Raw genomic sequence first — 27988 nt, 5'->3', positions numbered from 1 at the left:
TGTCCCGGGCTGTTGGCTGGCTCAGGCGTATGGTGTCCTTCCTTCTGGTGACGCACTACAGCGTGCCCTAGGCCAGCCCAGAGGTGCTGTGAGCGAGCCAAGACTCAGCAAAGCCACACAGCGCTGCAGGGCCCACGGCGAAGCCTGTGCGCACGCTGAGGCTGCTTGTCTCTCCCTCGGCCTCGGGACAGACTGCGTGGAGACAGCAGCCTGCCTGGCGCCTGCGCGGGCCGGAGCGTGGTGCTTAGCGTCACTTGTTCACGCAGTGCTGGACCGTCCAGACTTGGGGCAGGCAAGCAGCTCTTTCCCGCGTCAAGAACGGCTGTACGCCAGCTGGGGCGGCCCCTGCAGCCGTCTGGGGGCCTCCACCGCCTCTGACCCTGGAGCCGCACGCAGAGGGAAGGGAGGGTAGACACAGCAGAGGGGACCGGAGGGGTGGCTCAGGGGCAGGGCTTGCTGGTGGAGCCCTGGCCCTGCCCATCAGGACCGCTTTGCCATGGGGCGCTCAGAAGTGTGTCTTGGCGTGCCTGGCCGTGTTTACAGGGGTGGGGGGTGGGGTGGCGGGGTCAGCATGTGTGAGTGCTTTCCTGGCTTTTTCAGTTTTGAAAATGAATCATGTCGCTCGTCAATGGAATGAGTTTTACTCAGTTTGTTCCCAGGGGAAAGGTAGGCGACATGTTTCCCGGTGCCGTCAGGGGTCCCCGTCTGAGGGGCAGTGGAGGCAGGCGCATGTGGCCTCAAGGCACAGTTCCATGTTCAGGCCAGCGCCTGGGGCGGAGCCCTCGGGTCCCGGGGTTTGCTTCCAGGTCTAACAGCAGCCTCAGCCCTTTTCCAACTCAGGGTGCGTGGACCGTCTTAACCCCCAAACATGCCACCTTCTTATAACTATTCTGATACTTCCAAGTGGCCAGAAGTGGGGAGGGGACACCGCTGTGGCAGAGGTCGCGCAGTACAGTGTTTGGTTCTCCGAGTGGCCCAGGGCCTGGCGTCTCCGCAGGCCCATGGTCAGAGTTCCTCAGTCCCTCTCGGGGGGGGGGGGGGGCGGGGGCGGCGACGGCTCACGCATGCCATGGTGGGGGGCACCTTGGGGGCCTTACACGCCTTCCCTCCTTCCTCGGGTGGTCTTCAGCTCTCAGGAGCACATTGTTAGACCTTCTTGGGTCACTGTGTTTATCCTTGGGTTTTGAACATCTCCAAAGACCCGCAGGGCTATTATGTAATACGGAATTTGAAAGCTGCATGAAGTGTTACCCATTTTGGGTAAAGAGCAGGTTTGATTAGACTCAGGTAGACCTGAAGTTCCGGGTTTTTGCCTTGATTTGAAAGTTGGCCTCAGGGAGCTGATGGGTGCTCCTTGTACCTGGTGTTGCTCCCTGAAGTCGGTGATGAAGGTGCCTCCTGCTGGTGTGAACACTGACGTGCCTCTCACTGCCGGCCGTGTGACACCCTCATCAAAAGCTAGTTCTAAAGAGGTGTGACTCCTGAAAGTTTTCCTTCTGTTCTGTCGGAGGGAATGTGGGAGAGCTCGGGCCGTCCGTGCGGCCTGCTGCAGACCCAGGGGGTGGGCGGGTCCCAGGTCTGGCTTTGCAGTTAGCCTGGACGCAGACCCGGTTCCCGCAGACAGTCTAAGAGGGGTGTGACGCGGCGCTTCCTGGCGGGGGAAGTCCCTAGCCAGGAGTTTTTCTAAAAGCAGGCTTGTGTCTTCGTCTGGTTCCTTGGCTGGTGTGCCGGCACACCCACAGATGCTCTCAGGCCGCCACCCCCCCCCCCAGGGGGCTGTCGCCCTGCGCACGCTGGCCATATGTCACATGCGGCTCAAGGAGTCTGTCCTCTGCCTGTTTGTGTGACCTTTCCGCTCGTGTCTCGGCAGGACCGCTGACTGCCAGTGGCACAGTTGGTGCGGCCTGGTTGGTGGCTCACAGAAGTAAACCAGGCAGCTGAGCCCGAGTCTTGGCCAGTTGGGGAACTTCACTTGGGGATAGTTTTGTTTATTCTACAGAAGGCCTTTTATTTTCTGATTCAGCAAATAAAAACAACTCATTTTGAATTAAATGCATCTTCTTTTAACGTAAGGACACACGTTTTCATTGTTTGCAAGGAGTTGCTCTGTGCAGTTTCTGAGTGTAAAGGGTTCTCATTGAAATTCGAGCCGTTTCTAATGCCAGACGCCAACCGCTTTCTTGCCCTGCAGATGGACTTTCTGGCCGAGACCAGCCCGTGGAGCTGCTGACCCCTGCCCTCGTGAACCACCTGCCCAGCGCGGGTAAGTCAGCACGCCCGGCCCGGCTGGCCCGGAGGCTGTTTCGGGGCTTCGCTCTATGGGGGAGCCTGGCGAGAGTGGGTGGCATTACCAGCTCCATAGCTGGGTGACCGTTCCCTGGGGTAAAAGAGGCCACCTGTCCTGGGAATGAAACGGGCCGAGTAGATGCTACTCGGGTGGCAGAGAAATGCCCACCCTTCCTGCTGGAGCGTCACGGGCTGGGTTCTGAGCTTGAGCTGCAGGCAGAGTTCCACACCAGGGTGGCCACAGGACCACGGGGCGTGGGGGGCACTTGTCCACGGCCCCAGGCTACTCAGTGGTGAACTGAGTCCATGACAGTGTCTCCTAAGCCCGTTTTGATACTTTGACAAGAAAACAGCAACTGTGATTGTAAATATTCCACATGTGATACGTCTAAATGTCGTGCTTTAAGCAAAGTTTTCCAAATCTCTGTGGTTGTGGAGACTTTCTTCTTCCCTTTCTCTGTAAAACTTCCCTCCCAGCGCGGGGTCCCCTCGGGTTTCCGCTCAGAGTGGGTGCTGTCTGTCCTTCACAGACCGCTTGGCCTTCCCGGGAAGAAAGCGGGTCTCCTGAAGGCCGGGCAGGGCGGGAGCTGCTGTTCCCCTGCCTCGCGCGTTGTCAGCCGGAGTCGTGAGGGCAGCCCGCGCCGGGGCTTTGGCTCAGCGGCTGCTCCTGGACCCGGGCTTCCTGAGGCCGCTCTGCACGTCCCCTCCCGGGGCAGGGCGGGCTGGGCAGGGAGGTCCGCCGACCCCTGCTCCGCCTGGCCCCCTCAGACCTGCTCCCACATCGCGAAGCTCGAATCAGGGCTACCAGGGTCAAAGCAGAGGTCTCCCTCTGTGCACAGCGGTTCTGGGGGCAGCCGGGGGGGCGCTGCCTTTCCCAGACACAGAGCCGGCGGGTCCTCCGCAGGGCTCCTGGCAGGGAGGGCGTCGGCCCCCTGGGCTGCCGGTCTCCTGTCTCTGTGTCACACCTCTGTCCTCCCGGGTGGGGCGGGGGTACTTCCAAATGGTCGATGAAGGTGCTGACTCCCACTCTGCGCTCCCTGGTTTCCACCCGGAGTCCTTGGGTCCTCCCGCGCTCTGAGACCTTTTCAGCTCAGAGTGGGCGCTGTTCGTCCAGGCTTTCCTGGCGCCCACCCAGGCATGGGACGGAGAAAAGAGATTTGCAGGTAGCTCGGAATATGAGCGGGTGGAAAGTGTGGGGCACGTCCGGGTGGGCTGGAAGAGGGAGGCCTCCCGTGAACCTTCCGGCTTGGGCACAGCCCTGCCCGCTGAGACCCGGCGTGGGGCTGCCTCCAACTTCTTGCAGAGACAGGCATGGGCTTGAGTTTGGATGGAGGGGATTGGTTCTGATTTTTCCCTTTTTCCCTTAACTGCTTATGCATAAACACCCTTTGTTCCTGGTTGCTCTTTTTCCTCACTTAAAAACTTTAAATTATAAAATAGTTGTATCATGGGAGAGAGAACCTATAACCACGTGTCTACCACTGAATTATAACCGGTACTCGATTACTGTTATTTTAGGTTAGCATCTTACTTTCTGGACTTGGAAGAAGAGAATGATGGCATGTCATGGGCAACATGCACCCTTGCACCCTCCCCAGAGGTCCTGCGTCATTTTCCTTCCCTGGGGGAACCTGCCTGGGTGGGCGTCCTGTGGAAGCCAGGCCATCAGCTCAGGGTTTGGTGGGGAGAGGTGCTGGGGTTTGAGCACAGAGGACGAGGAGACGGGTGGCCACCGGGGCGGGCAGACGGGCTCGGGATCACACACTCCCCGTGCCCCCTGCGGGGATTTTGGGGTTATAGGGGACAGGGGAACAGTTACGTCGCTGGTTTCTGAGTCATCCTGTTTTTTGAAGTGACAGTCTTCCTAATTATGAAAGTAACGTGTGTCACAGAAAAGAGATACACTGTGTAGGGTGTTGGTTTCCGGGGGAGGCGCTCACCAGCCTGGGCTGAGGGGCTCCTGCAGAAGTGGGCTGTCCGGGAGCAAAGCCACCGCCAGGAGACAGTGCCCGCGTGGCGCACCCACTGTCGCCAGGCGGCGTGCTGGAGGCTCTCTGTGCGTCACGGCGCTGGCCCCTCACAGCAGCTGCGCTGGGAGGAAAGGGGGTCCTTCGAGGCCTAGCAGCCTCTCGGGGCCGCCAGGCATGTAACCTGTGGGCGAGCACCCATCTGCTCCCCCGGTGGCTGCTGGGGAGAGGGCAGTCTCAGGAGATGGCCTGGCCGTCTCCACCTGGAGGGGAAGTGGCGGCTGGTTTTCAGGCGGGCTGCACCTTCCCTTCTGCGGGGTGCTCAGGCATGACATGCTGGTCCCTTGCCCCCTCACCTGCCCCGGTAACACGTGTTCCTGTCCATGCTGGGAAGGTTTTTTTCCAAGGGCAGTTTTTAAAAGAAAGTTCTGGAATCTTAAACTCCAGCAACTCCAGAGACTTTATTCAAACAAAATTTTTTTTTTAAGTGAGGTTTGGCTTCAGGCGTGGATTCCCAAATCTTACAGGGTATTTGACTGCCTCTCTGTCAAAGGGGTCATTGAATTTCTGGACGCTCCTCTTGAATTTTTGCACAGGAACCGTTGGACGTTAGCAGGCTCCTGGGGCTTCTGTGGCCCCCCAGCGCGTTTCGTTGCTGTTTGGTGCAGATGGGAGAAGTGCGCCCTCAGAGAGAGCTTCAAATCCCTTCCCTCGTGGGCCCTGGGAGCTGTTAACTACCTTCAGCAGGTCCCTGGGGACAGAACCTTGGCTTTCATGTTGCTCACTTGATGCCCCTTTGGTGCTGGTCGTGCAGAGCTGGCTTTCTGGGTAGGGGATCAGTGGCCACTGTCAGGCAGGAGAGAGCGCGCTGTGGTTCTCTCTTTCTGGGGCCAGGCTTGGCTCCTCCAGCTGTCACTCTGGGGGGGCTCCCTTCTGGCGCGCCCAGCAGGGCAGCAGGCACGGGCTCGTGCGCAGTGGGACAGGCTCTGCGCTGCTGTCCCATCTGCTCACGCGTGTGCCTCTCGGAGGAGAACGTGCTGGGGGCCTTTATGAGTTTGGAAAGACCTCAGTTCCTCTGGGGAGCAGGCAGACTTGCAGCCAGGAACAGCAGCAGGCCAGGGGCACCTCCCTGTGGGCTCAGCCACTGCCCTACCCGCCAGCTGTGGTGCTGAGGACCCTCAGTCCCGTCTCCCCGGCTCAGTTGAAGATTCACAAAAGGAGTCACCTCTGGAGGTCCATGCACATCCAGTGACCTCATGCAGCTCTCCCTGGTCGGGTCTCCGTGGCGGCCAGGCTCTCTGTGCCTTCCTGTCGCGTTGCCTTCCCCCTCACTCCCTGGGGAGCGGTCGGCTCCTGCCGCCCTCCCCCGCTTCCCCGACTTTGAGCCGAGAGAGAAGGAGCGGGCCTCGCTGGGCTGCGGCAAGGCCAGGGAGCCAGCAGGCCCGGGGCCGGGGGCTCACCTGCCGCCAGCGGGTCGCTGCCTTTGAGAGGTGGCCTGTCCTCTCAGCCTGAGCAGTGTCTCTCTGGTGTCAGGTTCTGCTCAGCCTGGCAGAGGCATCAGGTGACTGGGAAGTGCAGCAGGTGTCCCCTCCTGTGTTTCTGGTACCTTCCAGTCTGCTCGTCCAGTCCCTGACTCTGCTGCTTCCTCCAGCATGACAGCACCCCACCCCCCGCCCCGGAGCCTTAGTAGTGACCCCGGGGCTCTTTAAAAGGAAGCAGCCCTGGTCGGTGCGGGGGCCCCACGAGCCTCCGTCCCCTTCGCGCTCCTCTGTGCCGCAGGCCGTGGGGCCAGGGGCGCCGCTGCCCCGTGCAGCCCCCGCGCCTCCTTCACGGGAGGAGCCGGTGCGTCACAGGCGGCAGCCCCCGTGTCTGCGGCCCGGCTGCAGGGTCTCAGACTCCGCCCGGACGGGGCCCCTGGCGGCTGCCCGCCCGCTCGCACCCGCAGACCCCTGCCTTTGCCTGAGGGGCGGTGACCTGGCGAGTTGTGAAGGGAATGACATTGGCCCTCTGGCGACAGTGGGACCGACCGCCTGGCTAGTGGCCCTGTGGACATCAGTGTGCGGCTGACTGTGCGTGGGCCTGGGGAAGTTCCCCAGATCCCCACGGGGCCAGAGCTTCCGTCTCCTGGGCTGCGGGTCTGGGCCCTGCCTTCCCCACCACAGGCTGTCACCCCGTGTCCTGCGTCTGACGAGGCCGCTGCCCGTTTCTCACCCGTGTGCTCTGCCTGTGAGAACCCGGCTCCCGGCGTTTGCCTGCGCCTGTGCTGGGGACTTCCCAGGAGCCCGCATTCCGTTTGGGTGGGGCCTGGGGGTGCGGGGGTGCACGGCGGCCGGGCTGCCTGGCCTCTGCCTCCTGGGCCCCACGGGGCCGAGCGCTGCCCCCCGCCCCGTGACGGGGGGGGGCCTTCGCCCCGGACGCGCGCTGTGTCCTCAGGGAGGGAGAAGGGCCTTCCCTCTCCGGGTGGCAGGCAGATAACTCTGGGCACCTGTGTTCAGCACACGCTGTCCCCCGTGAGGCTTTGTGTTGTTGTTGTCCCCGCGTTATAAGCACTTAGCACCCTGTGGCCTGGACAAGAGGCAGGAGCCACTGGGAAGCGACACATACTAGTTACAGGGCAGCGGGGACGTCAGCGGCCAGGGGACAGATGTGTCCCCGTGCTCTGCTCTGCCTGCGTCCGGCTGCGTGACCACACAAGTCCGGGGCGGTGGGGTTGGCAGCCAGCCATCTCCCCTTCTTACGGGACAGGGGTGGCCACAGGGGCAGTGACCCTGAGGTCTGACCCGAAGGCCTGAAGGTCCTTTCATGTCCTTGTGGGACACGTGAAGTTCACATGGTTGTTCGTGAGGGGAGGAAGCCAAGTCAGGGCCGGTCTTGTTTGTGCGGCACGGGCGCCCCGATGGGCGACACATGTCCAGGAGTGTGCTGAGGTGCCCTCGGGACGCCGGTGCTGGCACGTACCCTCCGTCTCTGCCTCGTCTCTCACACTGCTCTGTGGGCCTCGCAGCGGGGTCTGAGTGTGCGTCCCGCCAGGAGGAGGGCAGACTGTCGTCCCTGGTCTCTCGTTATGTCCAGCTGAGACGATTCCCATGGTTGCCCTTTAATGTGACCTTTCCGTCACACCAGCAACCTGCCACGTGGGAGGAAAAGTACCTTCTTCTGGGGCGAGGCCGCCGTTCCTGGGGCCTCCCGGCAGGGGTTCTGGCCCACACGAGTGCGCCCACGCCCAGCCCTTCATGCTTCCTGGGTGGTTGTTAGCTGTCCCACCAGTGTCCTTGGGTGGTGGCACAGGCGGGAGGGGCCTGAGGGGGTGGGCCTGGCGTTTGTTGGCCCTCCACCTGTCCACTGAGCACCTGGCGTGGCCAGCCTCAGGGGAGGGCCCCTGGATGGGGGCGCAGTAGCCACGCTGCTGTGTTTCTCGAGGGTGGCCGCCGCCCAGCTTCCCTCCGACAGGTGGGGCGCGCTCCTCCGGGGGTGGCCTGTGCCGGCGCGTGGTCTGGTCTGTTTTGTCGCCGTGCTGGGAGCCGGCGCCTGCCTCTGGTGCTGCTGCGCGTTTGTCTCCGGTTCCGTTAACACCGCCCTTGTCTCTGGCCTGCGCTTCTCGGCATCATTCACACACGCGTGTGCAAGACCAGAGGTGGGGCCCTCGGCATGTAGGTCCTCGGCCTCCTTCCTGTCAGTGTAGCAGCAGAAGGCGTGTGCACTGCTCTGCTCAGTTGCAGCTGCTCTGGGTCGTTTGTAAGATTTAAATTCTCATTCACAGAATGTGGTTTGTAGCCTGAATGTGGTTCGTAGCCTCTGAAATTTTGCTTGATGGTTTTTTTTAAAAAAAATGAGATTCAGTACTTAGAAATGTTTTTTCTCTGAAGATATGAGGTTTTTCGGATACTCCTTGTTACTCATCTATGGAGCGCTGTATCGTGGTTGGGGTTCCTCCGCCTTTGGTCGCGGTTGAGACTTGCTTTGTGGCCACGTCTTAGGGCCCCTCGCCGGCTGTGTGCACGAGAAGAGCTGTGCTCCCCAGTCCAGGGCTGGTCCCGGACCTGCCCCTTACTTAACTGGGACCTCGTGGTGGCAGTGACGCAGGGCGTCAGACGGGAGGGGTGGGCGGTGCTGTAGGGGAAAGAGCAGCTGGGGACAGAGGGGGTTCTTGTGGGGCGGATCCTGTGATTTTAAATAAAGTGGCAGGGAAGGCTGCACTGTCCAGCCTGCGGCTCTCTGGCTCCTTCCCTCACAGTCCGTCGGGCCTCCCAGGGGCCGGTCTCTGCCTTCGGCCCTCGCTAACCTGTGTCTGTGGAGCTCACGCTCCACTGGGGGAGGCAGGCAGCGAGGAGGGGCACGGCAGCAGGGGCAGCCTGGGGGAGGTGATAGGCGCGGGAGGGGCGGACGCCGGGGCCTGTGCGCACAGCCCGGGGCCGGGGAGGAAAGGTACGTGGGCCACCCGCGGGAATCTGTGCTGGGGGCGTGCAGGCCACTGTCCGCAGTCGGGCTTTGCCTTCAGAGCGCCCGGAGGTTCCGAGGGGAGTGGCCCGCTGGCCTGGTGCCTCAGAGGGTGACTGCTGGCCACGTGGGTGGGTGGGGGGAGCCTGGCCCCGCAGTGGAGATGGTGGGTGGGCGTATGGACGGGGCTGCGACTCTCGACGCGTTTGACGGGGCTCAGAGGCTGCAGGCAGGCTCTGCAGGGGCCTCCAGGGATGGCTTTCGGGGTTAGGCTGGGAGCACCTGGAGGCCAGGTCACCCTGAATGCTGCTGGGGGTGGGGCAGGCGAGCGCTGCTGTGGAACATGGCGTTGTCGAAAGTCGTGCCCGTGAGGGATGCAGTTGTGAACAGGAGCCCCAGCTGGGAAGGGCCGAGCCTGGGCCTCACGTTGGGGGCAGCGGCGGGAAGGACGGCGTGGCAGTGAGAGCTGCCAGGCTCGGGGCCTCTGCTCAGTGTTGCGACAAAGACACTGTTCGAGATTCTTTGCACAGGCAGCGTCTGCTTACGGTTGGCAGTGCACTGTCTACCAAGTCACACTTTGCAGGGTGTCTGTTTCTTAGCAGTTTCGTATCCGGGAAGAGTGTGTCCAGCTGGGGAGGCAGCCCCCCACGCCTTAGGCAGGGCGCTGAGCATCACAGTCCAGGATGCCTGATCATCACCATAACCGTGGCGACGAGGTCAGCAGCGGGCCACGGCAGGTGCTGCCCGCTGGGGAGGCGCTGCGGCTGCTTACACGTGTGTTATGGCTGGATTTTAACAAGTGCCCCGTGTGTGCCTTCTAGACCCTGAGACTAAACCTAACTCCTGTCTGCCCCGCCCCAGCGTGCACTCAAGTCCCACATTTCCAGATGCCGATTGGGTTTTCCCTCACCTCCCCGCCCTCATGACCCACCAAACCCTTGAAACAGGCTGCATTCCTTGGTGGACATTTGAGGTCCAGAAAGTCCAGGGGGAATGCTCGTGGCTGGCCCGGAGGCCGGCCCCGTCCCCACCCGTGCTGGAAGGGTCCGGTCTCCCGAGAGACTCAGCCCGCTTCAGGCCGGCCTCTTGCACTGCCCTCTCTTCTCTCTCCACCAAGTGGAAGAAACACCTTCTATTTTTAAGTATTTCAACTGTTAGTGTTTAGTAATACTGGTTCCCGCTGCAACCCAGCTGTTAGGTAAAACACAGAACCAAGCGTTGGAGGTTGCTAAGAAGGAAATTCTGAAACGTGTTCTTTGTATTACATAAACTTGACCTCATGAAACTGAAATGCAAGGACAATTGCCCAGAGGTCTGAGGCCTTCCTAGACCTCTGGAACTGTTTTTAATTGTTAGATAATGTATTTTTATCCAGTGACTTTTGGGCCATCAGAATGGCTTTCAGAGAGTGACTTACAGGTGTGAGCGCAGCCGAGGCCCAGCCGAGAGCAGGTAAAGGCGGCAGGCTGCGTGGGTGGGTGGGCAGGCGGTCGCTTCACAGGGTGTGGCCGGTTGGAATCGGGGTCAGCACGCTGCTGACAGCTCCCCGGCCCGGCTCTCCCATCCGGGGCGCGCCGTCCCCGACGGCACCCCTTCCTGGGGTGGCAAGGACTTGGGTTCCAGACACACACACGCCTTTTTACTGAGCGCCCAGCAGGAAAACGTGGGTTTCTCGTTAACGCTTCTGTGTCACCGCCTTCGCTTTGCGATGCTGGTGTCCTTGTGCAGTCACACCTGTCCGTGCGGTGAGACAGCCAGGTCCCGTGAGGATCGCTCTACCTGCCGCTCATATCTGGAGGTCAGGTTCGTCTTTCGCAGCAGCCGCCTCTCTGTGGGAGAACTTGCACCAGGGAGGCCGTGGGCGGAGAGGGACACGCGCGGGCTGTGCCTCTGGGGCCGTGCTGGGGCATGTTGGCGCGGGGACGCAGCGGCCGCCCTGTGTCCTTGCTCAGTGAACTTGGGGAGGACCCTGGTGGTGGCGTTGGGGGCCCCTCCGCATTGTCCGTTCAACATCAGTGAGAAAAACCTGTTTTAAAAAAATCCACGAGTCACTCTTTCCCACCCTGTTAACAAGTAAAGCTGAGATACTTTATTCCGTGGAATTTTTTAAAAAATGGATCTTACGAGGTGAAAGAAAACGGCGAGGAGTTAGTTGGCGGCTGTCCCAGCTGACTGTACTGCCGCTCACTCGGCCCCTCTGATTCTGTGTCTCGCGGAGGGTTTCGGTGTCGCCAGGGTTGCTTTCTGAGGCCAGGTGGCGTCCTGAAAGCCGCTCTGCTGGCGGTCTTGGCCCTGTCTCCGCCCTCCGGCTCGTCGGCACAGGGGAAGTCTGGTCAGCTCCCCGGTTTTCCGTTCCCCGCGAGGGGGCACCTCCCCGGCCCCTGGCCCTTCGCAGGCGTGCCTCCTCATGCTGAGTTTGTAAGCGGGGCGCGGGGGCCTGCTCGTGCGGTGGGGCGAGTCGGTGCAGAACATCCGCCTCGGCACCAAGGGGGGGTGGCGGCTGCTCTCTGGCACCCTGGAGCCACCAGCGTCCCTGCCCTCGCGCTTCGGGGCCACCGTGAAGTAGAATACGGGTGACTCCGGCAGGCGCTGCGGTCAGGTGACAGTGGATGCTCACAGTGGAGAGCGAGTGCAGCGCGGGGGGGCTGGCTTGAGGCCCACGGAGCCGCGCAGCCCCGGACCCAGCGCGCCCTGCGGCTCAGGAGGGTGTGCCCGCAGGGGCAGCGTCCTTCTGGCCTCAGCGTCACCGTCGGAACTGGTGATTCTAAGGCGAGGTGATCAAGACAGGTTCCTCTGCAGCCAGTATTTCTTTTCTGAAACTTTTCCCTTTTTTTATTTTTCTCTTGAGGAAGAAGAATGGGAACATCCCATTTTTGTTCTCGAATGGAATTTCAGCGTAAATATTATGTATGTGTGCGTGCATTATGAACATGTGTGTTTACATGCAGTGACATGAAAACCATGCACAGTGATTACTGGGGCAGGGGCTGCATCCTGTGGGCCTGACTGACAGGTGCACACGCCGTGAAGTAAAAGCATAAGCACATACGTGTGTACTGACTGTGTGTATTTGACTTCGTAAACAGGTGATGGTTTAACGTGCTGTCATGGACTTTAAGCATGAGTTTGGGTTTGTGACACAGACGCGCGGGAGAGTGAGCTGCGTCAGAGGTGTGAATGCTGCCCTCAGGTTATAGCGCACGTTCCCGGCCTGCCTCCCAGAAGGCTGTGCTCCTCCTACTCACTCACCAGAACTCTGAGGGGCCGGGGCTTGTAGACCGTCTGGCTGCCTGCCCTGAGCGGGGCTGGCGGTGTGGCCCCGCCGTGACAGCCCTCGCGCACGCTGGTCTGCGCCTGCGCCCCGTGTTGCTGGGGCCAGGCGAGTGAGGGGCTTGGGTTCTGGCCCTCGTGGTGGTTTCCGGTGTCAGCTGTGGGGTGTCTTCCAGCCTCACCGCCCCTGCTGGTGTTGGCCCCGGGAGGAGGGATGGGCCCAGGTCGGCACTTTGTTTCTCTGCCCCTCGAGCTGCACCCACCCTGAGCACCCCCAACTCTAGGTTCAGGTTGGTTGGCGTTGCTGGCCTTTGTGTGGCTGTGGGTGCCGCCCTCCTGGGGGCACTGCAGCAGCGGGCAGGTGGCCAGCTTCCCTGCTCCACAGAGTGACTCCCGACTGCCTGGGGCCAGGCCCGGCCCTCCCTCGCTGGCCCCTCCCCGGTGTTCACAGCGGACCACCCTCTTCTTCGGCCACCTGGTCGCAAGGGCATGCCATCGTGGTTCCTCCTGCCGCCCTGGCCCTCAGGGGGGTTTCTCTTCTCTGCTCCATTGCAGCAGCGGGTTGTCCCCGGGGCGTCTTTGGATGGTTTCTCATCCTTGTTAACGCATCCCTGGGGGGCTCAGTGCCCCCGCCCCCCATCACAGCTCAGAAACCTCCTCAATGTTGCTGCAGGTCGCTTTTCCAGCTCCAGCCTGTGCCCCTCTGCATGTCTGCGTCCCACCTGGGCTCTTGCTAGGCCGAGACGGGACTCTCGCTGTCTCCCCGCAAACAGCGCTCCTCACAGGCCTCCCCCATTCTCGCTGTGCCTCCGTCCTGTGTCCTTGGCCCCCGGCACACTCAGCTGGTCAGCAGATGCCTTGAGTGGTGTCACTGGCTCTTGGCTCTGGCTGGTGGTGCAAATGATAAACTTACCTACGAAGTCATGGGATTGTCTGTCTGAAGAGGCTGACATGCCGTGTGCTTCATCAAGTCACCAACATATGCATATAGTAATGCGAAAAACCTGCGCTAAGTAATTATTTTTTAAAATCCTGCAATACAGCGAGGCAGCGCTAAGTGAACCGCGATGTAGAGGGATGACTGTATGTAACCCTGGGCTTGGGAAAGGACTGGGAGCGTCTTCAAACTAACCAGTCAACTCCCCAAGCTCCTGTGGGCTTCTGATGGGTCCACCCCCAGCCAGTTCACCCCTTTCCCATGTCAGACTGACGGCCCTCTGTGGTCGGGCCCTTCCCCCCAGCAGTCTGGTACCAGAGTGGGCAGGGGGGTTCTGCCCCTTGGTGGGGCCACGCTGGGTCCCCTCAGGCGGGGGGCGGGGGGGGTGAGGCTGCAGTTTCTGGCTGAGCACACAGGCTCTGCTCCCTGGCTGACGATGCTCCACAATGTCTTGACTCCCTTGCTGCTTCCTTATTAATAAGTAGTTAACTGCCGGAGGTAAACACGGGGTCAGCTGCAGTTTGAGAATCACTTCGTCAAGTTCACGGACTGCCCTGCATTGGACCTGCAGACCAACTCGGAGAGAATGATGGCCTCCTGGTAGCGGCTCTCACTGTTCTCGACCGCACGCTGCTTACTCGTTCATTCCAGCCATTGAAGACCCCTGTCAGCCGTCTCTCATGGTCTTTACTAACGACAGTGTCTCCGAGCTTCTGGTAGATTTAATCGTGGGCACTTGGTACTTTCTTAAATATTAGGGTTTTCTACCTGTTGCATTACATTGAAATGCAACTTGGTTTTTTAATGTTGATCTTTTCCAGAACTTTGTTAAATGTCCTCGTTAGTTCTATTGTGCTCTATAATTTTTTCTTTCTCTCTTTCTTTGCAGGGAGGATTCTGTGTGGGCAGCCAGAGAGGCTGAGTCCTGGCAGTTTTGTTCCTCCCCTTTTGGCTTGTGTCATTACACCCAGCGAGGTCCTTCTGGGGTGACATTGGCTGGATCTTGTCTTTTTCGAGGTTCACCATTAAAAGCAATATATGCTGTAGGGGTCTTTTTTTTTTTTTTTTTTTTAAATAGATCCTCTTTTTTAGGTTAAAGAAAGTCTTTTATTCTTAGTTGGCTAAGAGCTTTTATAATGAATAGTTGGATTTTTTAATATACTTTTGTTTTACTATTAATGTAGTGAATTACATTTATAGATGTTCTATAGAGATGTTGCAGTTCTCTTTTTTTTAAGATTTCTAAAAACTTATTTTTAGAGAGCGGGGAGGGAGGGAGAAAAAGGGGAGCGAAGCATCCATGTGTGGTTGCCTCTCACACGCCCCCAACTGGGGACCTGGCCCACAACCCAGGCCTGTGCCCTGACTGGGAATCGAACCGGTGACCCTTTGGTTCCCAGGCCTTGGCACTCAGTCCACTGAGCCACACCAGCCTGGGCTCATTTCTTGTTTTAAAATGCCACTTATTGTGGTCTATATTTTTTATAGACTGCTAGATTAAGCCTGCTAAAAATCATCTGGGATTTTTTGTGGATATATCATGACTGAGTATAATTTTTCTTTCTTAAACTGTCTTTATCTGGTTTTTGTAACAAGGTTTTATAGCGGCCTCCTAGAGTGAACTCAGGAGTGTTCTTTACATTTCTAGTCTCATGTTTTTTGTTTTTTTTTTTAACTGAATGATCATTTAGTAGAAAGCTTGATAGTACTGTCTGTAATACGATGTTTGAGGAAAGATTGTAAAGTGTTGATTTAGTTTGACTTGTGATTAAGGATTACTCTTTGTCAACCTGGAGAACTTATGTTTTTCTGGACATGTGTTTATTTTATGTAGGTATTAAAATTGATTGGCCTAAAGTTCATTTTATAAAATACTTTTACTCTGTCACATCTGAAGTTTAGTGACCTTTTTAATTCATGGTATTTTTATAGAACCGATCTTTGATTGTGTTGTTATGTATGGACATCTGGGGTGAATGTTTATTATTTTGTGCATACGTTTACTGCCTCCTTCCAGCTCCACTCCTTGCATTTGTTCTAGGGTTGTCTTTCTGATTTCTTGAAATACGTATCTAGCTTATTTGTTTGCATTCTCCTGACGCATAGCACTCCAGGATATCCGTTCTCCTTAAGTCCAGTAAGAGCAGAACCTTGCACGTTCTTCCGTTATAGTTTTCACTGATTTTTCTGTTCTAATTATTTTTAAATGGTTACCGATTGGTCTTCGGCCCATAAGATACTTAGAAATGTAATTTTAAGAAAAATGTAACTTTGCGTCATAGAAAACTTTAGACACATAGTGGGAGGGGCTTGTGTTGCCACCAGCCTTCCCGGGTGACTAACAGCCACACGGGCGGCATCCTCAGTTCCCTGGCACCTCCCCGCCCCCACCCGCAGCCGTGGGGAACCAGCCTCACTCCCTGTGCGCCTCCCCCACAGCTCCCTGGTGCCCCCCTCAAGCCCAGGGACCCCTTTGGGTGCCGATGCAAGTTCACTGCCGTGGCTCATCCTCAGACAAGACGAACAGCTCTGATCTGGTCAGGTCTTCACCCAGCATCAAGGGGCCCTGGTGGTCCTAGAGGCACACAGTTTGCCGTTTGCCTCGGCCGCACCTCGGGTTGCCCCCCACCCCCTTTTGTTTTGTTCTGTTCTGTTTTCTGACCCTTCGCAGTCCCTCTCCTGCAGCTGCTGGCGCTGTGACCTGTAGTGTTTCCCCGCGCGCTCCGTTTTGCCAGATTCTGTCACTGTCTTGGCACTGAAAACGGACCCCTGCTGCCTGCTCCCTGTGGATTGGTCATTGGTCTGGAGGTGGGAGCCTTCAGACGTGGGTCTTTCTGGCAAGACTTTGCAGACACGTGTGCACTTCCGTCCGGGAGTGCCCAGCTCCACGCACGCGTGTGTGCTCAGCTGCCGGACTCCTTTTTTCTCTCAAGTTTTTCTGGCCGGTCTGCCCCCACCCCCGCATGGCTTTGGAAGCTGCACCCTCTGACTGTTTCTCCCTTAGGTGTGTGATGCTGCTGTATAACCCACAGTGTCTGCACTCTGTCCTTCCTGTCCCGGCGCCCACGGCCCTACCCTGTCCCCCGCCTCTTCCCCAGTTTTCCCGTTGTCTTTGGCTGCACGACACCCTCAGCCTCTCCTGATGCCCACCTGGCTCAGGCAGTGCCTTGTGGGCCTAGCTTCCTGTCTGTCCTCCTCTGCTCACCCTTCCTGTCCTTGCCTGAGGCCATGTAGGGGGTGTTGGACGGACACATGTCTTAGGTCCATGTGAATTCTGCTCTCGTACTTGGAAGACAGGTCCTTGAGCGCGCTTCTAGCTTGACCCTCGTCTCCCCTTAGCGCTTGCTGTTTCTTGCCTGTTACCACCATCCTTCTGGGGTGTGATGGGGTCGGGGGGGACCACACTTACCTTCCAGGATCTGCTGAGGTTGCTCTTCGGTGCCCGCAGGCCAATGCCGAAATGGTCTTGGTTTATTTTTTGTTTTCTCTTGCCTGGTTGTTTATGTCTGCAGATCCTTGTCTTCTACCACTTCTGGAAAATCTCAGCCATCTGTCTACAGTCCTGCCCTGTGGGGCCAGCCCTGGGGCGGGATTGCTGGCTCCTCCACAGAAGAAGGTGGGCAGGTCAGGAGCGGGGTGAGCTGGGGCAGCTTCTGACTAATACTGAAGTGCCCCGCTGCCTGGATGCTGCCCCAGTGTCTTAGCCTCTTCCCCCCGTCCCCTTTGCTACTGAGAGCGTCTTCCTTCCTTCAGGCTGGGGCTGTGACCTCTGCATAGCGGCTGCTGCCGCTGTCCCCAGCCCCCAGGATGAGGGCGAGGACGGAGGCTAGGCTTTGGTTGTCCCCACGTTAGTCAGCCGTGGACTCTCATTGCTTTGCTGCCTTACGAGTCTAGAACGCTTCTGGGTCCTGTTGGTACCACCTGAAGTTGTGACTTCCACTTTGGCTCCGTGTCTGTCATCACCTAAGGGACCGTCACCTGTGCTGCTGTTTGCAGAGCAGGAGGCCAGGCAGGTGGGCGCCTCCCACCCTGTGTTGAGTCGGGATGGGGGTGGGGGCCTATCTGTGGCCACCTGGGGGCAGGAGGACAGCTCCCTTCAGGGTTTAGCTGGGTTCCTGGGGCGTGGAGGTGACAGGCAAATCCAGTCATGAGACCACCCCTGCTCAGCCTTGGCTGGTAAAGATGGGGGCCAGGACTCCTGCCTTTTCTCTTCGTCCCCATCTCTGTGTTCCTGGTAGTGGCCACTTGCCTTCACAGAGGACAGTGCTGGGCCCATCAAGCCCCCCCCCCCCCTTTGTTTGTAAATCCCCAGACCTGTCTCCGGTAAACAGGTTTTCAGCCTGAAAACCCGACGCGCTGTGTTGGTTGTGAGGTCAGGACAGGGAGGCGGCCCCCCTCCTGTTTCCCAGCCCCGCTTCTCCGCTGCCACTGGAGCCCAGGGTGGACTTCTCGTGCCTCTGTGCTTCTCTCCTTTTCTCTGCGAGCGTCCGCTCCCACGAAAAGACGGCTGTCTCCCTAGGGCCCCGGCCAGTGAGGTGCTTCCTTCAGGGTGACATGCCCCTAGCCATGTCTGTGCGCGCCCTCCTAGTGCCTGGCTGGCCCCCGCTGTGTCCCCTCTGGGGGCGCTGGAGCCTGCTGGGAGTTGGGGGCGTACTGGCTGTGTATGTGGTGAAGGGAGGGGCTCCGGGGCGCTGTGCTGGCAGATCCGCCCACAGGCCTGGGTCCTGCATTGCTCCCCGACCGAGGACCCCCTGCCTGAGTACCCCCACCTGGGTCACTCGCCCCCTTTGCCCCAAGTTCCAGTTCTGGGTTTGCCCTTGCATTTGCTGGGTGGCATCGGACAGGCTGCTCAGACTCAGTGCTTCCCTTCCCTGTCCTGTCACGGGGCACGCGGGGACCTCTCCCGGCCCTGTGGGGCCCATGGGCTTAGACATTGAATGAGGGAGCGCGGATCAGCCCGGCCAGGCTCAGCCCACAGGCCCTGCTGTCTGGGAGCAGCGACCGTCGGCAGCGCCGTGCAGCCCACCTTCCCGCTGGAGCGTCCTCTGTGCCAGCAGGCAGCGCGCAGGGGCCGGCCCTGGGGGTGCGCTGCTGCGTCCCGATGCTGGAGCCGTGCGGGGGCCCGGAAGGGGCCGCGCCTGCCGTGCAGCGAGCGCACTCAGGCCGTCGGCGCGTCTCCCCTGCTCCGCGCACCTGGGACCCTGGGAACGCCGCCGCCGGGCACGGTCACTGCTTCCTGTTTGTGCCTCAGTCGAGAACAACACAGAACGAAGCTGCCTGTCCTCGGGCCCTCGTTGCTTTCGTTCTCACTTTTCCGGTGCAATTTACGTGGTGGTGCTTTTCATACGCGTCTTTCGGCATCACACGTATGCATGTAAACGTGGCGGAGAGAGGCTGCGCACGCTCGTTTACAAAGGAGGCCCGGGTGAGGGCCACGCACGTCAGTTACGTCCCCCACAGAGTGTCACCGACTCTGCACTGAGCTGCACTTCAGACCCCGCTCAGCCCCGCCCCCCACCCCACAGTGTTAAACGGAATCATTGTAACTCGGTTAAGGTCAGCTTGGGGACAGTGATAGTGCATATAAGTCAGGGTTTTGACTAAAACTTGATACGACTTCAGTTCTTTGACTGATATTTTTAATAAGTCGTGTGTTCTGAAGTCCCATGAGAGACGGCAGATGGAACACGTGGCTCTCGCCCGCTCCCGCCTGGATTCACTGCACGTCCAGTAAAGATGCACACGGCAGGCGCAGCCCCACCCCGCGGCACCCACACTGCGGTCTCCCAACACCATTTCCGGCGAGGGTGGGGGGCGGCACCTGTCCTCCGCAGGGGAGTGTCCGATGCCACGTGGGGATCAAAAAAGGGGCCAGAGGGTAAGGCACTTGCCCTGCCTGCCTTTTAAAAACTGCAGCCTGCGTGCCAGTGTTGACATGTGGGTCCTTCCTCAGTGCTGGCAGTGGGAGGGGGTGGGGGGCCTGGCGGCACCCGGTGAGGTCCCTGGGCAGCCACCGCAGGGAGCTGCTCAGCACAGGAAAGCCTGGTGGGCTCAGGGGCTCCCTGAGGAGGCACATGGAACCTCCACCCAGAACGCACCCCAGCCACCAGGTCCCACCAGCAGTTTACAGGAGACACCGGGGCAAGGGGTCCCCAATGTGCTCCCCAGGCTCCATCAGCAAAAGGCATACAGGCGACCCCACGCACAGGACTGGTGCCTCCAGCCCAGAAGTCGGAGGGGTGCAGGGGTGAGGGAGCATGAGGGAGGGTGCCTGTAGGTTGAAAAGAATTCAAGGGATAGATCAGCCACCTGCAGTGTGCCAGCCTTATTTGGGTCTTGATTCGAGTACAATCTAAAACCGTGTGGGAGGCTCCAAGAAACGGGAGCGCTTTGTGGCCCTTGGGTAGCGTTGTGCATGGGCCTGGGGCTGTGGCTGGGTTCTGGGACGCGTCCGGGTAGAGCCACTGGCCCAAGGAAGCGGCTACGGGAGAGGCCGCGCGGGCTGGCCCGCGCTCACGACGGGAGGGAAAGGCACGGACGTGGGGCGTGCGTGTGGCCGGGGGTCAGTCGTTAGAGCGCGCAGCCAGCTGTGGCGCTCTCTCTGCCGTTGTGTGGTTTTGCGATTTCCCATAAAAAATGAACGTGCGTTCCAGAGAAAGGTCGTAAGGACGTAAGCTCATGAAGTGGGGGACAGGAGGAGGAGCAGCCCCCACCCCAGGCTGGAGGCTGGGAAGCGGGGCCTCAGCCACACGGGCGTGTCTGGCCAGAACGTGCCTGTGACCGCTTGTGGTGAAGCGCAGACCCCCGGGACCTGGGCCACCGTCCTCAGAGAGCGCCCCTGTCCTCCAGCCAGGCGGGCGGGCGTGGAAGCAGGGCCTGGGGGGAGGGTGGCGTGGAGGCTGACGCAGCTGGACCCCTCACCGCCTGCCCCACTGCGCTGCGCGCTGGAGTCCCCCACCAGCGGTGGCCGAGGGGAGGGTTTCTCCTCTGGAGAAGGTCATCCAGAATCCCCAGCCTGGGGAGGGGAGCAAGTGGGGGCCGTGGGCTCTGTAAGAGAACAGGGGCATGAATTGCCGCATTGTGACGAGCGTCCCGTGCGGGGACCCTAATCACGCCCTGAAGGCTCGGCCCTTGCCCTCGCCCCTGGCAGAGGTGGGAGGCGCCGCTCTGGGGTTGTGTGCCAGATGGGCCTCGGTGTCCTGACCAGTGCCGCTGGCCCAACGCCAGCACAGCTCAGCGTGAGCCTCCGACTCTGCCGGCAGCTTCCCAGGAGCGCGTGCCCCCACTGTGGCTCAGGGACGCATCCTGGGGTGGCCCGGCGCCTGCCTGGGGCTCGAGCCAGGACAACAGGTGAGGAGGAAGCAGGCTGCAAGGATGAGGAGCCCAGGGAGTGACCGCGGCTGTGCGCGGGGATTAGAGAAAACACGTCACCCTTGACATGAGGACAGGAGGGCACATGGGGTGCTCAGGGGCCCTGGTTGTTGGCACGTGGCAGCTGGCTTGTCCGTGAGAAACACACAGCAGGGTTAGAAAGTGACAGCCTCAGGGTTACGTGTAAGGAAACCTCACAGGAAGCCGTGCCCAAAAGAAAAGAAAGCAGATGGGAGAGAATGGAAGTCCGGGTCCTGCAGGATATTTACCACCCGAACCTTAAGGTTTCAGAAGGAAGAAATGGGAAAAGGAAGTCCCTGCGAAGGAGGATGCCCACTGAGGGCCTCCCGTGGGTACAAACGGATCATCCCCAAGCATGTGCGGGCACATGGCACCAGCAGCCGCTCGGCCCCCTCTCCCCACCCCCAACAGGCAGAAGGTCGCAGCGAGAGGCTGTGGCGGGGGTGGTGCCGGAGAGGAGGGCCTGGCCTGGGACGTGAAGCCATGGCCCCTTTTCTGGGATCGCTGGCTGCACAGAAAGAAGTGAGACTCGCGGTCTTTTCCCTTTGTGACTGCGGGCGTGTGACGCCAGCACAGGCTGCGCGTCTCGTCGGGACTGAATACACGCTTTGTGCGTCCGCTGACGTCAGGAGTCGGGTTGTGTACGTCTGTTTCTCAGGGCCCGGCCTGTAAAAGCAGCTTCCTCCCGCACCGTAAAGCACTCAGGAGAACACAGGCCTTTTTGTCCCAGAGCTGCATTCTTTAAGGAGAGAAGGTTTGATTGTTTTCTTCGGAGGCCTTTGGGTCAAAGGCACTAACTAGCAGCTTCTGTGGGAACTCACGGCCTTTCCAGTTGCTTTTGATACCGAAAGAGTGTAAGTCACGCTTGACGCGCACCAGAGGCTGAATGAATGGGAATTGTGACTTCTCCCTGCAGCTGGTGTGCGGGGCAGGGCCGAGGCCAGGTGCGGCCACCCCCCACCAGCGTCTTGGCGTGGGGCACACTTGGGGCGAGCGGCAGCGTTTCTCAAGCCCCGCGCAGCCTCCCGGGGCCATGCTTGTTTCTGAGCATTGTCGGCAGAGGTGGAGAAGTGGCAGGAGCTAGTTCTGGTCTCAGGCTTAGGTCGCGTTCAACGCACCGTTCTCTCTGTTCTGCTTTTAACTTCCTGTAGCAGAGGAGTGGCTCTGTTTCTTCCCACCTAGGTCGGCGAGTGCGGGGGGAAGGACCACGTCCTCCGTTGCCTGTGCCTCCCGAGGCCAGTGCCCTCTCCTCCTGAGCTCCTCCGCCTGAGGCCTGGCCTTTCCACACTGCCCCCTCCCCCCGCAGGAGCCACAGTGACCCACCCACATGCCCCTGGGCCGCTGGGCCCGTGCCTGGCTCCCAGCACAGCAGCAGTGTGCACACACGGTGGTGCCCACGCGGTTGAGGTTAATGGAAAGGATCCTTTCCAAGGTGTCTATGGTCAGTTTAAAAGCGGTGAACTATTGGATGTTCCTGATGGTCGCCCTGCCACATCCGTGCCAAGTCAGAATCAGAGAGGACGTGCTTTCATGGGCAGTGGTGGGTCCTGGGCCCTGGCCCGTCTCCCAGCGTGGCCACACCTGCCTGCCCTGCCGTTGTGGCCACTGAGCGGCCACCGCTCACAAAGCACAGGCACTGTGGTCACTCACAGGCGCTCAGCGGTCACTCACAGAAGCTGAAGTAGCGCCGCTTAGCCAGGCCCTCCACCTCTACAGACTCTTGCGTTCTCCTTAAGACGGTGACTATGTGTGTAACCCAGAAAGGCAAGGTCAGGCCTGTCCTTCGAACGCAAAGACAAAACTCACCTGACAAGGCCTGTTACCTGTCCGCCCTGGAAGTTGGGAGGCAGGGAGGCAAGTTCACAGAAGATGACCTCCCAGTTGCATCCGTGGGCACAGAAGGGGCCGGTGGCACCTGGTGACCCATCACAGCAGGCTGCTTAGGGAGTACTTGGCACTGCCCACCAGTGAAAGTGGGGGAGCCCCCTGCAGAGAAGCGTGGACTAGAGGCCCTTCCTGGGGTCGAGTCCTCTTTTCCCAAGTTTGTTTGCAGAGCTCTGCTCCCTGCCCTTCACAACACTGTTTCCTAAGAGAAAGTTGGGAGCAGATGGGGGAAGAGACCCAGCTTTTAAAAACACGTTGCTGTTTACCCAGTTTTTCTTGTTTGTTATACTTTCATAGTAAAAAGATCAAAAAAGAGAAAAGCAGGCCGATGAACGAAGTCCAGTCTTGCCAGAGTGCAGGTGGGGTGGGGGTGGGGCTGGTACCACTGCCCCTGGGCCTGTTCATGAAAACACCCTGCTTGTCAGTTTTTCTTGCATAAACATCAAATAAAAACCTCGTAATCAGTCAGGCCCAGTACTTGGATAAAAGCACATACATTTGAAAAGTTGGGGGTTGCACTCGCTGACTTGGGGAACAAGAGAAGTGTCAGCTGCTTGTCTGAGCTTGAAGAGCCGGATGGGGTCGCTGATTAGTGACGGCGCTCTGCACGGTTCATGTGTCCTGTGGCCCCGGGCCCAGCCTGCCTGGCACCTGGCGCTGCAGCGGCTCCGGGCTCTGGGGTGGGAAGGAGCCGGGGAGCCCGTGTCCTGGGCTCTGCCTCCGTGAGCCCCGTGCAGCAGCCTGATGACATGTCTGTCCGCAGAGCAGAGCTCAGAGAGCAGGGGCTGCGTCAGCACGGGGCCCCGACACAGGGCTCCCCACAGCTGGCCTCTCCTCGTCAGCAGGGCCGGCATGGGACCTGCCGCCTGGGCGGTGACCACACAGATGCTCTGTCCCGAGGGGCCGTTCCACTCATGGGCTCTTCCACCAGAACGCGTGGGAGCACAGAATTGGTCAGGAACTGTTATGTCTGCGACCAAAGGGCTCGGTGGCCCGGGGCTGAGGTCCGTCCCGCGCATGTTAGGGGCACTCCCAGGAGCACTCTGGGAGCCTGTCAAGCGCATGACGTAGTCTGTGCTGAGGGTCCAGGCAGAACTGGCCCTGAGGTGAGGGAATTGGTTCTTGGTGGCCCTGGTGTGTGGAGTTGGGGCTCCCAGCTGAGTCTTGCACCCCCTTCAGGGCACGGCCCCAATCTCCTACCCTGGCCCCCAGGTCTGGTGCTTGTCAGTTGATGAAGAGATTGGCCCAGAGCAGATTGTGGGGGGACCCTTCTGGAAGGGACGGGGGAGCCGTGGGCCTCTGTGCCCTCGCCTCGGCCCCAGCACATCTGAGCCCCACGGAAGGGCTGCTGGGGCCACAGTGCGGCCTGCGCTGCTGCGTTTCCAGGTAGGAGCTGTCGCAGCGGGAGCCCGCCCCTCGGGTTCCTGGGTGACGTCCGGCATTGGAAACTCACGCACTCCCTGCATTCCTCTTCTCGCTCCGGGGTGTGTGGAGTTTGGGCACTGGGGCGGCTCCAGCTGCTGCTTCTAATCCCAGTCGCTTGGGCTGTCCTCGGCCGCACGCGAGCCGGAAGGAGACCGTCCGTCCTGTGCAGCGGGGACGTGGCTGTGCGTGCGCCTGGCAGGCCAGCTGGGAGGTTGCCGTGGGCTGCAGCCGGTAAACACGTCTGCCGAGAGGGTGCTCACTTCGCCCTGGGAGCGGGCCCCGGCGCTGAGGTCTGTGTGGACCATCCCGTGGCACACGCCGTGCCATGGCTCTGAGAGCGGGGGTGCGAGGAAGGCCGTGTGCCTCCCTGCTGAGCACGGTGTGGCCCCAGGGCCTTTCCCTCCCCTCGCCCTGCGTGTCTCACACGTGCCGTCAGAGCAGGGGACAGGCCTGCAGCCCGGGCAGGGCCACCTTCGCCGGCGGCTGTGAGAGCTGCATCATGAGCTGTTGGGCAAGAGCGGGGAGAGGCATTGAAATCCGATGGTCTGGGCGGGGGCGCTGTGGCCTGCGGTGACCACGCTGTGCTGTGCTCTCTCCGCAGTGGAGGTGCCCCCGGCGCTGCCCCTGCAGGTGGCCCCCCCGCCGGTGCCCATGGACCTGCGCCTGGACCAGCAGTTCCCGCTGTCCCTGGCGGAGCCTGCGCTGCGGGAGCAGCAGCTGCAGCAGGAGCTCCTTGCGCTCAAGCAGAAGCAGCAGCTGCAGAGGCAGCTGCTCATCGCCGAGTTCCAGCGGCAGCACGAGCAGCTCTCGCGGCAGCACGAGGCGCAGCTGCACGAGCACGTCAAGGTGAGTCCCGCGCCGCTGGGCCTCGGGGACGGGCGCGGCGGGCTGTGGGACCCGCGGGCGCAGAGCGGGGCGAAGGCCTCTGCGCACGTGCCCTGCAGACGCGTGGCTGGAGCCCGGAACGGGGGTCGCAGGCGGCGCGTTGCAGGTCACTTATCTTTCTTCCTGGGTCTTCTCATTCCTCCTGCTGACCTTCTGTAACTCGAAAGAGATTTTAACGTTTTCTTATATTTGAACAAAACAAGAAAAGTAACACAGGTCTTTTTTGGGTGCTGCTTACTCTCTACAAATACCTAATCAGACCCCAGATTTTGAAGTTAGATGCACAGGAAAGAAACATGCGTTGGTAAGAGGCAGTGAAGCTGCAGCGAGTAGTGGGCAGCCCCGCGGGGACGTGCGACCGTGACCAGCTCTCACTGTGCTCAGACCCGAGTAGGGTGGCGCTGTCCAGCAGATGTGTGCAGGGCCCGTGTTGTCGCGGAGGTAATTTTACCTTCCTGGTAGCCGCCGTAAAACAAAGCAGCCAGACCCCCCGTGTGTCACTTCCTGGTGGCTGTGTCACAAATCACCCCAGAACTTAGCAGCTTCAGACAGACATGTCTTATCCCCTCGTTTCTGCGGGTTGGGGACCTGGGAGCAGCTGAGCTGGTGGGTGGCGCCAGGGTTCCCACAAGGCTGGGGTGTCGCTGGCAGGCAGGGCCGCAGACCCCGTCTGCTTGGCCCCGAGGCTGTGGGCAGGGACCGCAGGCCTTCACCACATGCCGCTCCCAGCATAGCTTCCCGGAATGACAGAGCAGGGGACCAAGGCCTCTGTGTCGTCCGTGGCCTAACCTTGGAAGTGATGTGCCCTCTCCTGCCATATTGCCCTGGTCTCACCAACCCTGGTGCACCCTGGGAGGGGTCAGACTAGGGCTGACTACCAGGAGTCCTTAGGGGCCATGTCACATTTCTAAAATATTATTGCAATGTGTAATCACTATAAAAGTTTGTTCACGCTGCATCTTGCAAACTGCTGGACAGTAGACATGTAGATAGCATCTCTCTTAGAGGCTCCCCTCTGGCGCCTCGTGGCCACGCGTGTATCAGACAGCCCACACTCTGGTGCCAGCTGGTGCTTCCTCGGTGCCCTTAAAGGACAGGCTTCCGCAGCCCTTACGACGTCTGGTGGACGTCACCCCGCCAGCTCTGACTTGCCTCAGGCATTAATTAGCCTGCACCAAGACAGCACACACCCGCATGCCCTGCAGGGGACTGGTGGCCTGTCCGTGTCTGCCTCTGGCCAGCAGTCCCCTCGTGAGACACTGGCTTAGCGTCTTCATCCAACAGTCACGCTGACAGGCGGGAGGCCTGCGTGCCAGGCCTGTGGTGGCAGCTTTGTCGCAGACTTCCCGGCCGCATTGCTGGCAGAGGTCTCCCCACGGGGCCGCCTGGCTCAGTGAGCGGCGTCACGGCGTCAGGCGTGTCCCTGAGAGTGGTCTGGTGGCAGCTGGGAGTCCCTCCTGGGGGTCCAGAAGCTCACGATGCAGGCACGTGCTCGCAGTGGTGAGCCAGGCGCTCTTGAGACCAGGGCGGGGTCGCTGCGCTGGAGGCCCCGGGGTTGGCAGGCCCGATGGTCGCTTCGGTTTCCGTTCGTTCGGTGTGGGGTGGCTGCCCTGGCCCGGCTGGTCTCCTAAGGTTGACGTTAGGCAAACTGAAGACACCTGGCTGCGCCGCGGCACGTCCAGGCCTTGCTTGGCCTTCACAGCTCAGAGGAGCCCAGTGGTCCTGTGGAACCGGGGTGCCCCTGGTCTCCATGGAGATGGGCGCACGGGCAGCCAGCGTGACTGAGTTTTCCACAAGTGCTCGTGTCTGGGAGAGCCGTGCCCTTCACCTCCCTGACACGAGGGGGCCTGTGGCTTCTGATGGGGCCTGGACCTGCAGGTGGAAAAGCCTCTGCTCCCTGGTGCTGCCCTGAGTGGTGGACGTGGGGGTGGAGGGTCTGGGCGGCCTGTGGCACGTTTGCTTGTGGGGGTGACAGTGTGCCTCTGGTCCTCAGGATGGGAGGAAGCTCTGTTTCCGTGGGAAATGTTTGCTTGCCAGCTGAACATGATGGGTGCAGCCCACGGTGGCCTCCGTTTGCTGCCTTTTAGTGACCGACAGGGGCCCCCGACAGGCGCTGCTCTCATTCTGTCTCTGCAGCAGGAGCCTCCCATTTCTGAGACCCTGCAGGTGACGTAAAGACCAGTGCATGGGGCCTCAGGACCTCTGCCACCACATCCTGTGTCCCTGCCTTACAGACTGAAGGACCTCCCTGTCCACCTGTCCCCACACATCCAGGTGGGTCCCTTTGTCCTGGCTCCTCACGACCAGTGGGCCCTTCGCTTTCCAGGCCAGAGCACCGTGTGTCCCTGCCTGTCACTTGTTGGCGCCTGCCCACCGGGATGTGCATTTGCAGCCAGCACAGCTGTGCCGGGCGAAGGGAGGACTCGGGGCCCCGTGCTGCCCCCCATCCCCATGCCCGCTCTCACAGTGGCAGCGTGCGGACAGTGCCACGCTGTGCCCTCGCAGGGCGGCTCCTGGGGGACTCGGCTGAGTTTGCAGCTTAGAGAAGAAAAGAGGGACTGAGAAGTAAGCCAGCCCCGTGGAGGTGAGGGGGGCAAGAAGCATCGAGACCGGGGCAGGGGGGCGGGCCTGGGGCCTCCACCCTGGGGCTCTGCCTCCCTGGCCCTGTGTCTGTCCCCACCCGGCGCCCCAGCAGTCTGTGTCACTGCTGTGGAGAAGGGAGGGTGTCCCTCCCGAGTCCTCCAGCCAGTGCGGGCTGGCCTGGTGGGTGGGGGGAGGCTTGGGCCCGCTCTGCAGCCCCGGCGGGTCTCAGGGCTGCATGGTCTCTGCATGTCTGTCGTTACCAGTCACTGTAGCTGCCTTCAATCGAACGCTTCATGAGCTGCCTTGTTAGTGACGTTTGGCAACAGTGTTGGCCAGACAGATTTCTTGAGCACATAATCTAATTAGTGTCATTAAATCAGGGAATTTGAATAGGAATGTGTAAATAAAAGGGAATCTTTTTTTAAAATGCACCTCGTCTTGTTAACTTTGGGTACAGATCTGTTAATAAGGTTCCAGTGCTCAGCACTGCACATGACCTTGACAGTTCCTGCTAGTCAGGCTGAGGCAGGGCCTCCGGTCCTCCCAGGTCCTCTCCAGACTGGGCCCTAAGCCCCGCCCCCCAGGTGGGGGCGGGGCATGTGGAGTGCTTGAGCCAGAAACTGTTCATTCAACTGGGGTAGCACCCAGCACGCCGGGACCGTGTGTCCCTCCTGATACAGCTCTGGGGTTTCCCCGGAGTGAATCACGTCCCCCGTACCACTGGCCTAGGTGCCTCCTTCCCGATGCCATCCAGTCCCGCGTTTGAGAGCCCTTGGTGCTCCCCACAGTGGCCGGCACCTGTGCATGCGGCCGCAATGGTCAGGGAGGCGTTCTTGTCCTACAAGCTATTTCTGAGCTTAATGATAGTCATATGGTTTTTGTATTGCCAGGTGTCTGAAATTGGGATTTGTTACGTCTCTAG

General features: G+C 60.1%; 1 protein-coding gene across 1 annotated transcript in view; it reads left to right on the top strand.

Annotated features, from left to right (window-relative positions):
• The window catches only part of HDAC4 (histone deacetylase 4), a 192114-nt gene that overhangs the window by 96620 nt on the left and 67506 nt on the right, over positions 1 to 27988 (top strand). Inside the window, exons 3-4 of the mRNA XM_090285259.1 lie at positions 2192 to 2263; positions 24200 to 24444. Of these exons, the coding sequence (XP_090141385.1) occupies positions 2192 to 2263; positions 24200 to 24444 (317 nt within the window). The remainder of the gene's footprint in view (positions 1 to 2191; positions 2264 to 24199; positions 24445 to 27988) is intronic.

Source organism: Furipterus horrens, unplaced genomic scaffold (assembly GCF_987537825.1).
Source record: "Furipterus horrens unplaced genomic scaffold, mFurHor1.1.pri manual_scaffold_1, whole genome shotgun sequence".
Taxonomy (NCBI): Eukaryota; Metazoa; Chordata; class Mammalia; order Chiroptera; family Furipteridae; genus Furipterus; species Furipterus horrens.
The sequence above is the reverse complement of the archived record's forward strand: the minus strand, read 5'-3'. Positions and strand labels throughout refer to the sequence as shown.